The 12673-nt window shown below is 36.9% G+C and overlaps 1 protein-coding gene across 1 annotated transcript in view; it reads right to left on the bottom strand.

Moving 5' to 3' along the window:
• Positions 1-490: 490 nt before the first annotated feature.
• Positions 491-12673, bottom strand: part of LOC150075237 (fas apoptotic inhibitory molecule 1) — a 47556-nt gene continuing 35373 nt past the window's right edge. Inside the window, exons 4-5 of the mRNA XM_090388337.1 lie at positions 3122-3171; positions 491-690 (exon numbers count right to left, since the gene is read on the bottom strand). Of these exons, the coding sequence (XP_090244463.1) occupies positions 541-690; positions 3122-3171 (200 nt within the window). The 3' untranslated portion in view covers positions 491-540. The remainder of the gene's footprint in view (positions 691-3121; positions 3172-12673) is intronic.

The following is a 12673-nucleotide window of genomic DNA, read 5'->3' as shown; positions in this document are numbered from 1 at the left end:
ATCTTCCATGAACTTCCACAGAAACAAAATGCAAATAACTGAAATGCTAGGTTTATGATATTTTTTAGAATTTTCAAAAATCGCTCATCTCCTGAACTGAAACAGTTGCTTTGATATGACTTATTGCTTTCTTATAGAAAAATCTTAAAAGTAGAAAAAAGCATTCCAGTGACACACTATTTTATCCTGGTTTATTGCTATGTCAGATTATGGAACTTTCCATAATTGGAGGGATTCAGCCTTGATACCAACAGTGCAGAAGTTTTTAATTCTGAAACAACTTAAAATTTGGAAAAAAAATCTTTACAATCATTATTATTCTGAGCTCATTTAAAAATTATGTTTGTTCAATTTTTGGGTCATGAAAGTTAGTACAAAATAGTGTGACCTTAAACTTTCTATAGCCTATATCAAATTTACTCTAAGGTACCAAAAATATTTTTTTCTTTCAGCTGCAAAATAGGTGGTTGAACTTACAAACACATTATATACATGCAAAATGGATGGATGTGTATGCGATTTATTTTTAAGACACTACACTTATTCCACATACTCAGGTATAACAATTCCATCAACAATCAGTGTATGAATAATACCTTCTCTTTTATTCCCAGTGCTGACAGCTTTAATATATGCATCATGAGAACCAAGGGCAAAGTGAGTTTCTGTACCATCATCCACGAATTCACCCTGAAATTAATTCAGAAACAGCTTAAATATGTGATCAAAATGTGATATTTCATTATTCTTCTAAAGCTTGCATGATATAATAAAAAGGTATGCTTTTACAATATATATAAAAAAAAAAGGGGGGGGGGAGGAATTTAAAAATGGTATTTGAATATTTTATTCAAAGGTTTCACAGGTAGAAAGTAAAAATTTTTAATTATTACATTGAATTAATTATTACATGATGACTGAATTTAGTCATCATGCATTGGGGTGTTTACTGGCAATGTTGGCAGGTGACACTGGTCACAAAGAGATGTAAAAAGTTTTACTGCCTTGGGGAAAACACTCAAGGAAATATTCTAGGATTTAATACTGCTACAGAGGTTTACAATAGAAAACAGTAAATCAGCAGTTACAGCATATCAAAAGCAGTTAAAAGGCAAACTGAGGAGATAATGAGATAAGATGCAACAGCATAATCAGGAGACACTGGCAATTGTAGCACCAAGGCAAGTCAGAGCCACAATATCAAGATAAAATGGTGAATCATAACTGAAAGGTCCACACACATATGATCGTAATATTGTTTCTCTTGAAGAAAGGATACCAAAACCAAATGTTAGCACTCAAGGCAGAATGATGTAGTGCCAATCAGCACTGGTGACACAGAAATACAATTTTCTGATGTAAAAAAATTTTTCATTGAATATTATAAGGTAACGGAAAGCCATGGAATCTTTTAAGATGGAAACCTGTCAGACAGTCTCCAAAATACAAGAACAGGAAAAATGTTCACGTTAGTATTAGTAATGGCTATATGGTGCAAGGAAGGCTTATGCTGCACCAGCAAAAAAAAAAAAAAAAAAAAAAAAAAAAAAAATAATAATACAATTAAATAAAATAAACAATTAATAATAAAAGAAAAGTAAATAGACAACCTATGCATTTCCCTCCTGTAGGTAAATATCCAGCTGACCTTAGAATTTCCCCAAACTGTCAGCCTCAACCACCCATGTAGGTAACTTATTCCAGTAATTTATAACTCATTGGCTAAAATAAAACTTCCTGCAATCCACTCTAAACACCTACTCTCCCCCCATAATTTGAATTTATAGCCCATAGTTCTAGAATCATTTATAACCGTGAAAATTTCACATGAAAATCCTTTCAGTTTACCTCACAGAGCCTTAAACATCTCAATCAAGTCTCCTCTAAGTTTCCTAGTTTCCAAGCTGTGCAACCCACATATTCAAAGTATTTCCTCATATGGATGCCCTTTTGCCGATCTCACCAGGCAAGTTACCCATCTTTGGACCATTTCAAGAAGCTCAATGTCTTTTTTTTTTTCTTTTAGGTGCAGTCTCCACACTTTAACACTATTCCAAGCGTGGTCTAACAATAATCTGATATAGTGGGATTATAGACTGGTTAGTCTAGCTTCAGTGATAGGGAAAATCTTAGAAGCAATGATTAAGGGTGCCTGTGGTCGGGAGCATGAGTGCAATAGCACGCACTCTGAGTGGACTAGGTTTCAAGCTCGTGACTGCTAAATACGATTAACGCTTGTATTGCTGATTTATTGTAAACTCCACTGACCTGGTGGTTGTGCTGGAGTATAAACAAGAACAGTTCCAATATGACAACATTATCTCTACTAGTAAATGTTTTATAAATCATCAATAGAACACCATGGGCCTTCCTCACAACCTGTCTACAATGCTCTGAGAACTTCATGTCTGACTGTATCATAACTCCAAACAAGCCTTGTTAATCATTCACTACACTGGTAACTGTTACAGTGCAGCAAACCATCATACAATACATATTACAATAAACTTTGAGCTTCATAATCAGGTGAACAATTCAGTCACCCTGTACATCACATTGTCTGGTTGCAGTAGATATTTATTTCACTATTGCACATGATACATGCATAAAAGTAACTACTTGTCCCATTATAACCCTCAATCAGTAATATTTTTCTCCCACCTTCCAACTGTGGCAATACAGATGGAAGTTTTTCCTACTGCCTGTATACAGGGGATGCATGTATTATGATGTACTTTTCTATAATGTTCCTTAAATGCCAAATAGCAAGTCTAATCATGGCTCTATTTTTCACAATTCATAGTTTATTCCTTTGTTAATTCCTTTGTTGATAATCATCTATTTTTTATGCTTTTTAATTAACTTTGTTTTAATTTAGAAAAAACTGCCTGAGAAATGCTTTCATGCATTGATTCCAAATTCCTTTTAACCTGAAAAAAAAAAAATATATAATAATAAATACACACAGATATATTCTTGTTTCAGTAATTCTGCACAGTAACTCTATATGAATAAATCAATAACAGCAAGTCTCCATCATAACACAATTCATGGATCAACTTTCAAAACAGTGAGTACCACAAAGTTTTATTAAATATTAAGCCACATTCCAAATACATACCATAGTTTCAACTTTCTGTCCATTTACCCAGACATCCAGTGTATCTTTTTCTGGAAAGAGAAAGAAGAAAAAAAAAAAAAAAATCAAACTTGCATCTAAAAATAATTGTACAACACCGTTAACTTTGGATATCATAAGACATATGGAGTACACATCCAATAAGAGTGCTCCATATGTCTTATGGAGCACTCAGAAATATGAAAATATTTCCCCCCGCTCCCTCCATTATTGGAAAGAACTCCATTGATAACACTTGATTTTACTACCACAGAGCTGGCAGCTAGAACAACTGGAAGATGCAGCTGCTTCTTCTATAACATGATCCTGTTCATATCAAAAGTAATGAGCAAGTTTATTTTAAAAATGAGGAGTTTAATGGCAGAAAAAATATACTGACAATAAATACTTATCAATATGATGTACACTTTTCTAAAGAATTGCCAGGATGGGCCATATAACACTGCCAGCATTAAGTTGGCTTAAAAAAATCTCTGGAGAAAAGTGTTTCCTGACTAGGCAGCTATTTACCATCTTTACAACTGCCACATCGTTTTCATATTGCTTGCCTCTCAAGTAGCTCCTCAATAGTATGAACAGGTGATAGTCTGATGAGAGAGAGGACATTTTTTTTATGAAAACCCCAAACACAAGAGGTATTAGAACCTATAGTACTTAATACCATGCTTGGGTTGGAGGTTGATAAGACGAAAGAAGATATTTGTTGACATTAAATTTGAACTTCTGCAGACTGTAATTTTCAGGAAATACGTATGAAGGAAAGTTGTTCCAGAAAACGGCAGTTGAATGAATAAATGAAGATGAAAAGTTGGTTCTGTGAGTTTGAAGTTGGACAGTAAAATGGATGTTGGCTGGTTGCGGCACATGTTTGGACTGTTTTGAAAGAGAGAGCGGGAATTATAGAAGCCAATTCAGAAGAACAGTGTCCACTGAAGTATCTGTAGAAAAGGCATGCAGCAGAAACAGTACGTCTATGAGACAGCAAGTGGAGAGACTGTTACCATGGTGTCATTAATTAACCTAACTGCCCTCTTCTGAATGGAATCTAGAAGCCTGAGAAAGGTTTTGGGGGCACCACCCCAGATGTGGGAACAATATTCCATGGTAGGGCACATTTGTGATTTATACGGAGTGAACAGCTGTTTGGGAGAAAGGTAAAGGCAAGAGCGAAAGAGAAAACCAACTTTTTTAGATGCGGAGGAAGCAATATTTGTAATGTGCTTGTGCCAAGAGAGATTATAAGTCAGGGTAATCCTAAAAAAAGATATATAATTTTGCCTAGAATTCGGAGTGTCACCAAAGATAAGCATAGGAGCAGAAGAATCCTTTTTGCGAGATATAAGACAAGGCTGAGTTTTAGAAGGGTTGAAATCAACTAAGTTGTCTTTGCCCCACTGGAGAATTACCTGAAGATCGGCATTTAAGTTGAAGCTGAATGAGCAGGGCAAGGTTTCTCAAAATGGAAAGTGGAATGCAATGTGCTATCATCGGCAAAACTATGGGTAGTATTTCCAGTCAATGGAAGAAGGTCATTAATATACAAGAGGAAAAAAGGGTGGGGGGGAAAGAACTGAACCTTGGGGGACACCAGAATTGTGGAGAAGTTAGAAGACAGAGAGCCATCTCCCATCACCCTCAGTGAGCAATCAGAGAAAACTGGATAACCAATTACAAAAAACAGTTGGCAAACCATAAGATGGAAGGAAGCTTGTTTAGAAGGCCTTTATGCCAAACACAATCAAAAGCCTTTGAGATGTCAAGAGCAACTGCTTGTGTTTCACCAAACTTTTCCATTGAATTTGTCCACAAGCCAGAATATCACCAGTGGATCAATACTGACAGAATCCATACTGGCGATAGTTGATCAGATGGAAGGTTTCTAGGTAGTTGAAGAGTTGGCGGTTAATTGATTTCTCCATTACTTTAGAATGAGTAGAATAATTGCAATGGGATGATAATTGGATGGGAGGGATTTGTCACCCTTTTTTAGGAACTGGCTGAATATGAGCAAATTTCCAAGCAGAAGAAAAAACACCTTTGGAATAAGAAAGTGAAAAAAAAAAAGGCGGCAAAGAACAGGAGTAAGTTCAGGAGAACAGGTTTTGAGAACAAGTGGAGAAATACCATCAGGACCTAGAGCTTTCTTAGCATCAAGATTCATCAAAATCCTTCTGACATACTTTTTGAGGGAAGACCACAGGAGGCATTGAATGGAGCGTGTTGGTAATGGTGGGAGGTGTTTTACCAAGATCATTAATACTTGAGTTGGAAGAAAAATGGGATGCTAGCAGGTTTTGACAGAGGTGGGCAAAAGTTGTGGACAATAGCTTTGGCAAGAGACCAGAATGCTTGGCTACCATTAGGACAAGAAGCAAGTTTTCTACTCTTAGCCTGTTCAAAATCTAGTTTGGACCAATTAATAACTGCTTTACAATTGTTGCGAGCTTTGGGGTAGGCAGAAACTGAAGAATTGGAAACAAGCCAATTACAATATGCAACATTCTTCTCTTGAACAGCCTTAGCAAATTTATTGGAAAACCAAGGTTTAGATAAAGGAGGAGATTTTAAAGTGGAGTGTGGAATAAAGGATTCCATTCCTGCAAGAATAATTTCACTGACATGATCTGAGCAAATGTTGACATCAGAAGTTTTGAAATAGTAATCTGACCAAGGAAAAGAAATCTCACAGTTCATCCCATTTTGCATTCTTGTAATGCCAAACAACATGAGGTTGAGAATGGCCACGAGAGAAAGGCTCTTTTAGAGAAGAGGCCATTTCCAAGTTGTGATCTGAGGTGCCTATAGGACCATCACTTCGACCATGCACTTAGAAGGGTTGTTTGTGAGAAAAAGATCAAGTGTGTTGGCTGTATGGTTAGGATTGTCCGGTATGCTTGTAGGATGAATAATCTGTGCAAGGTCATTAGTAATTGCAAAAGCCTCAGCATCTCGACCAGCTGGGTCGGTGTGACTAGAAAACGGAAGCCAACTGGAGTTGTGAACATTAAAACCACCAAGGAAAATTTCCTCACTGTTAGAAAATTTGGACTGGAGAAAGCCAAGTTGCAAAGAGAGGAAGTTAAAGAACTCCATGTGATTAGTGGAGTTGGGAGAATGGTAGAGACAACAGATGAATTTGACACAATGAGGTAGGGAGATTTTAAGCCAGAGAAGATCAAAAAGAGGAGATTCCAAATTACCAAGTCTCTGACAGGGAATATCAGAACGGACATATGCACAAGTAACACCTTTGAGGCGAAAGGAATCATACAGCGAATAGTTTGGGGAACAGAGATAAGCAGTAGTTGAATCAACCGATAACTGAGATTCTGTCAGAAAAAGTACATGGGGTTTGGCAGACTGCAAGTGGAAATGGACATCGTTGAGATTAGAATTGAGACCACATATATTTGTGAAATGAATTAGGAAGTGTTTGGGAGGTTTAGATCTTTTCAGAGATAAGCTTACTCATTAGTTTGACAATTCATGGTGTATTCAATAGTAAGAAAAGGTGGGGGGGGGGGACATGCTGTATGAAGTAATGAAATTTTTGGATATGGCGTACACATGGTAAGAATATACCCAGATCCTTGACATAATGTGGCCTCGACAATGCCCCCACATACACACTACTTGGACTCCCTCCGGTCCCTATCTGGCAGAGTAGAGGTAGCAAAATTATACACTAGCTGATCCGGAAGCCTCCTAAAGAGTTACTATTAGGTTCAGTCCATTGTACTAACTAGCGGCTGGCTTGCGAACACCGTTTTAGAGCTGTACCCTCGAAATGTAAGTAAGATTGGATCTCACCATGACGTTCATCATAACCTCAAAAGTCATCAGTCATACTGCATGATGGAAGAGATGGGGAAGGGTTGACCGGAACTTAGCTCTGGAGACTAAACATGGGTTCCACCACTTCCAATTAGCAAAGTGGTGGTATTGCACAGGTTGATGAGAGTCATCTACCACCTAGTGATATGAAGACTGAGAATAGCAAGCAGTTAAACAATTTTCATTGTCTTTGAATAAACACATAGTTAAGCCTTGTTGAATGAAAACTTTTCATTGGATTCTTATCAAGAATCATGCTCTTATTTTTGTAATGTTTCAGCCTTCCTTTTTGGAGACTGGTACCACCTAAGGACCATATGAGGCACAGATGGTGCATGGATGCTGCAAAGTACAGGAATCAACTTGTATTGAATTGGATGCTGTAGTTCTAAGAATTTTGTGTTTTAAGATAATACAACTGGAATATCTGATAATCTAGTGGATATTTGATTATCAAACTTATATTGTACATAATACTGGAAAGTGCCACAAACATCCAGGAGCAGAAAATTTCAGTTTTACTTTTATGCTCTTCAGATTTCTAAACTGTGAGCTTTGCAGTTAATTCCCACTCTTTTAACCTTTTTCCCCATTCTAAAGAATCTGGATTTGATATCTATGCTTTGCATTATTTTTAAAGGGGGCTTGTGATGTTCCTGACACAAAGCACAGTATCTTTACTGATAAGATGTTTCATTCATTCATACCTTCACAACACATCGCAGTAGCATATTGCAATTAATGGTTGTAAATAACTTTTTAACCTGGCAGAAGTGGTGGTCCCACTCATAATGTACACAGTGGTGTGGGCTAACAGGCTCACCAATTTCGTTTTTATTTAAAAAAAAAAAATATGCAGTATACTGTGTATTTTTTGATACCCACCCCCAGAGTTGTGCTGTTCCCCTGGAATAGCACTATTAATTCCAAATGTGTTGGGAAGAGTACCCATTAACAGTCAAACACATGCTAATGGGTAACTCTTGTGAGATGCCCAGTCAAAAAACAATTAATGCTCTTTAATTCAGTTTTCCAATTAAATGCCTTTAAAGGTGTGTTTATTTAAATTGATTTTTTTAATAGATACTGTAATTAATGAGAAAACAGCTGAATTGGCAGCCGAATTGGAAATCGGGCAAAGTATTTCCAGTTAATAATAAAGAGAAATTTTGAATGCTGTGTTTATTGCCCCAAAAGTTATTTTTTGTGTCTGTAAGTAATTTACATCTGTATTAATTTTCTACAGGTGTTTGTACTGGCATAAGGTTCCTGTGTCCATAGCTGTAAAACACTATGATCACATGCACTATTCTTGTATATTACAGAAACCCAGTCTTGATCCTTATTTATAAAGCTTCTATTTAGGAACTGTTTTTTCCCCAAAAGAGTTGCTTTTGGGGAAAAGCAACTCTTTTGGGAAAAAACACTACTGTTTTCTTACTTATGTATTGTTTATGTGCATTTTTTGTCTGCGTAATTCGAATTAGTTTACTAGGAAAGTAGTTGCAATTTTTTTTTTTTTTTTTTTTTATGGCAAAGAGATCAAGTGAGTCTGCAGATGTTAATAATGCAAGACGAAAAGCTGTTGGAAAAACTCACTGTAAGCTAAATTGGACATTCTAAAAATAATGGATTTGGGAGGACACTAGATTTACACTACATTTAGTGGCTTTGTGTGGTCTGATAATTATAATGTATACTGTCTTTGTCTACTGGATTTACTTAACAAGTACAGGTTAATGTTGAAAAAAAGTCACAAGTTAGGGTTGAATTCGAAAGTTTCTGCAATTCTGCCCAGACACGATAGGTGGGAGTATATGATGACAGCCTTGTCAATCAATTTGGCAATAGAGAGATTGTGTAAGGCTCATGGGGTAGAATTTTTCTCAGCATGGTCTGTGCTTGTTAACAGGAGAGACTGCTTCTACAGGTTTGGGATACACTGAAATAGAAAGGGCACAAGAATATTTGCTGATGCTATTGAGGCAGAAAACCGCCTCAATAGCATAGATTAGATGGGTCAGAAAACTGCTAGCTTGGGGGATTCACAGACTAACAGATTGACAGTAGCCATAGGCAGAGATGAAAATTATTCTTGCACTGCTTCTATTGGAATGAGCAGCAGCCAGGAAAGCAAGTTGTTGGAAGTCATGAAACAAGTAAATACATGGGCTGTGTTAGAGTAAATACATGGGCTGTGTTAGAACAGGTGCATGTATACCAATGCTAGAAGTGTAGTAAATAAATTTGATGAATTTGAAGTGCTGGTCAAGATATCAAAGGGAGATATTGTTGGGATATCAGAGACGTGGTGTCACACAGATATAAGCAGTGCAGAACTGGAATTTGGGGAGTACAATGTGTACAGAAAGGACAGACAGGATAGGAAGGAAGGAGGTGTTATGCTGTTAGTTAAGAAACACATCAAATCTAAGGAAGTGCATCCAGTTGACATGGGTGCGCAGTGAAATGCTGAGTCAGTTTGGTGTGACAAACACTGGGAAAAGGAAAATGAGAGTAGAAGTATGTTATAGGCCTAATGACTCTGATGAGTACAATGAATAATTGTACAGAGAAAGAGTGGGCCAGTAAATCAGAGCGTCTTATAATGGGGGATTTTAACTTCCCAGATATTGACTGGAACTTGTGGTTTGGTCACTCGCACACTAGCAAGGCTTTTGTGGAGTTATTGGATGACTGTTCTCTACAGCAGAATGTTAGAGAGGCAACCAGAGGGAGTAACACTCTTGATCTGATTTTCAGCAGTGATTATGCATGCATTAAGAATTTACAGATAAAAGGAACCACTAGGTGGCAGTGATCACAGTGTACTGATGTGGGATTCACTTAAAGATGAAACTACCATCAGGGATAACGGGAAGGGTTTTTGCTTTCGTAAAGGTGACTACAGTGGTCTCAGCAATTTTTTAAATTCTATACAGTGGGACCAATTGATGATGTTACCAACAGCAAATTCTAAATGGGAAGCATTCAAGGAAGTAACCTTGGAAGCTACTAGGCTTTTTGTTCCAACTAAAAAATACCATTCTAGGTTTAGGCCCAAATGGATGTCAGATGAACTAATGAGAGTCATAGCAGAGAAGAAAAATGCATGGGATTCATATAAATTATCAGGCGACACAGAAGCCTATGTTAGATATAAACTAGTCTGCAATCAAGTCAAAAAGAAAGGAGATTATGCAAGTGAAGGCAGATTAGGAGAAATCTTTGGCAAAGGATGCAAAGACTTCTTTACTTATATAAACTCTAAAAGGAAGAGGATGAATCAGGTTGATCCACTTGATATCGATGGTTTGACTGTAGATGATCATTCTCAGATATCTGCAAAACTAAATGAGTATTTTGCATCTACATTCATACATGAGGAGTTATTCAAAGAGGAGAGGGCCAGATGTTTATTAAACTCTAACAGGGAGTTAAATGATTTTGTAATAACAAAGCAAAGTGGAGGAGAAATTGATGTTAAATGCAAGAAAGGCACCTGGGGTGGATGGGATCTATCCAGTTATATTAAAGGAGGCAGCAAAGGAAGTAAGCAGGCCCTTAGCCATGATTATGAGGCCTTGGATTCAGGGGAGGTCCCCACGGACTGGAAATGGGCAAATGTATCTCCAATTCACAAAGGGGGGGATCAAAGGGTGACGAGTAATCGCAGACCTGTTAGTCTGAATTCTGTTCCAGGGAAAATAATGGAGTCACTGGTTAAAGAAGCATTGCAGGATCATCTAGACAAGACTGCAGTAACAATTCAGGCATAGCATAGGTTTTTTTAAGGGGAAGTCTTGACTAACCAATCTGATTGGATAACACGTGGTCACAAAGGAACTGGATGCAAAAAATAATTTTCATATCATATAATTCAATTTCACAAAAGCTTTTGATACTGTTGCACGTGGAAGACTGCTGTACAAATTAGAGCAGTAGGACACTAACAGCAAGTTGCTACAATGGATAAAAGGATAGTTGAGTGGGAGAAGACAAGAGTGGTAATCAATGGACGCTGCTCTTCACGGACTATTGTTATTAGTGGAGTCCACCACGGTTCAATGTTGGGCCTGCCTTTGTTTTGTATATTTATCAATGATACTGATAAAGGTATATCAGGTTTAATGTTAAGGTTTGCAGATTTGTTAATAACAATAAGGACAGTATGCTGCTGCAACAGGATCTGAGGAAGTTGGGCAGATGGGCTGAGAAGTGGTAACTAAAGTTTAACATTGACAAATGCAAAGTACTGCATATGTGTAGCAGTAACCCCAGAGAAATGTACCAACTGGGTGGTGTTACACTCAGTGTAGTGGAGAATGAAGGACACCTGGGGGTAACCAGTCAGATATGAAGTTTTCTGAACAGTGCAGACAGGCTGCCCAAGTAGCTCATGGGGTTATTCTCAATGATATATAGGAATTTTGCGAGCAGGGATAAGGAGGTGATTATCCCCTTGTATAAGTCAATGGTCAGGCTACACCTTGAGTATTGCATACAGGTCTGGAAGCCTCATTTTAGGAAGGATGTAGAGCTGCTAGAACGAGAACAGAGAAGGGCAACAAGACTGGTGAAGGGAACAAATGGGTGCTCTTACAAAGAAAGGCTTAAGTTCTGCAAATTACAGCGTCTGGAGAGTAGGCACCTGCGAGGCAATCTGACTGAGGTGTATAAGGCCTTGAATGGATTGAGCAGGCTCAATGCTGATGGGATTCTTCCTCTTGCTCAGATTACAAACCTGAGGGGGCATAGACTGAAATTGACAAAAGGCAGTTGTCAAATAGATGTGAGGAAATTGGCCTTTAGCCAATGGGTAGTTGATTGCTGGAACAAACTTCCATATGTCATTGTGGAAGTTGATAGCTTGAAGAAATTAAAGGCAGAACTAGACAAACATTTGGAACAAATGGATGAGTGAATCTGAAGGGGAGTTTTTTTTTTTTTTGGCTAATGCTGTATAAGGTTGCTTTCTTGCATCATATGCCTCTACTAATGCTCCATAATTTTAATTTTAATTTTCTTGCATTTTCATGCACACACTGTATTTATCTTTTATTGTACAATTTATGTATTTAAAGGGTTAAATGTTTCTGCTACAATTAATATTGCTATATAGAGAAATGGTACCTTAAAAGCCATAAACACTGGTCATGCCAACCAGTTAAATTATTATTGTAACTTATTTCCTATAGCTAAATCTTCCTCACTTAATGTAGATTCACTTAGCACTATTTTTACAGCCCCCAATTAATAGTGCCAAGAGATTATTATTATTATATTATTGAAATATTTAAATTTTAAATGTTTTTTTACACTTATTTTAAAAAAAATAAATTATTTTTTCTGTTTTGAAAAAACACCAAACAAAAAATATAAACACGAAACTGTTAGTCACCTTCATACATTAAAAGTACAAAAATCAAACTAACACACATCACTTTCAAAACTACTTAAGTAAAACTTTATATATAGGAAGCTAGAAAAACAAAATAAATAGAAGAGCAACTAATCTAAAACTGGTGACTGACTTTCCATCACTCATGCCTCAAATGGAACAAATATGCTTGTTTCCATCTGTAAGACACCTCTTTTGTTTTTTTTATATAAAATTAATTTTTAGCTTTTCTGTTAAATTGAAGATGGTGTCCTTTAAATAGGATTTGCTAAACCCAATGACAAAATATTTGAACAAAA

This window comes from Mastigoproctus giganteus, chromosome 14 (assembly GCF_048544385.1).
Source record: "Mastigoproctus giganteus isolate SK-2022 chromosome 14, ASM4854438v1, whole genome shotgun sequence".
Classification (NCBI taxonomy): domain Eukaryota; kingdom Metazoa; phylum Arthropoda; class Arachnida; order Uropygi; family Thelyphonidae; genus Mastigoproctus; species Mastigoproctus giganteus.
Note: the sequence above shows the minus strand (reverse complement) of the source record. Positions and strands in the feature narration are given on the sequence as shown.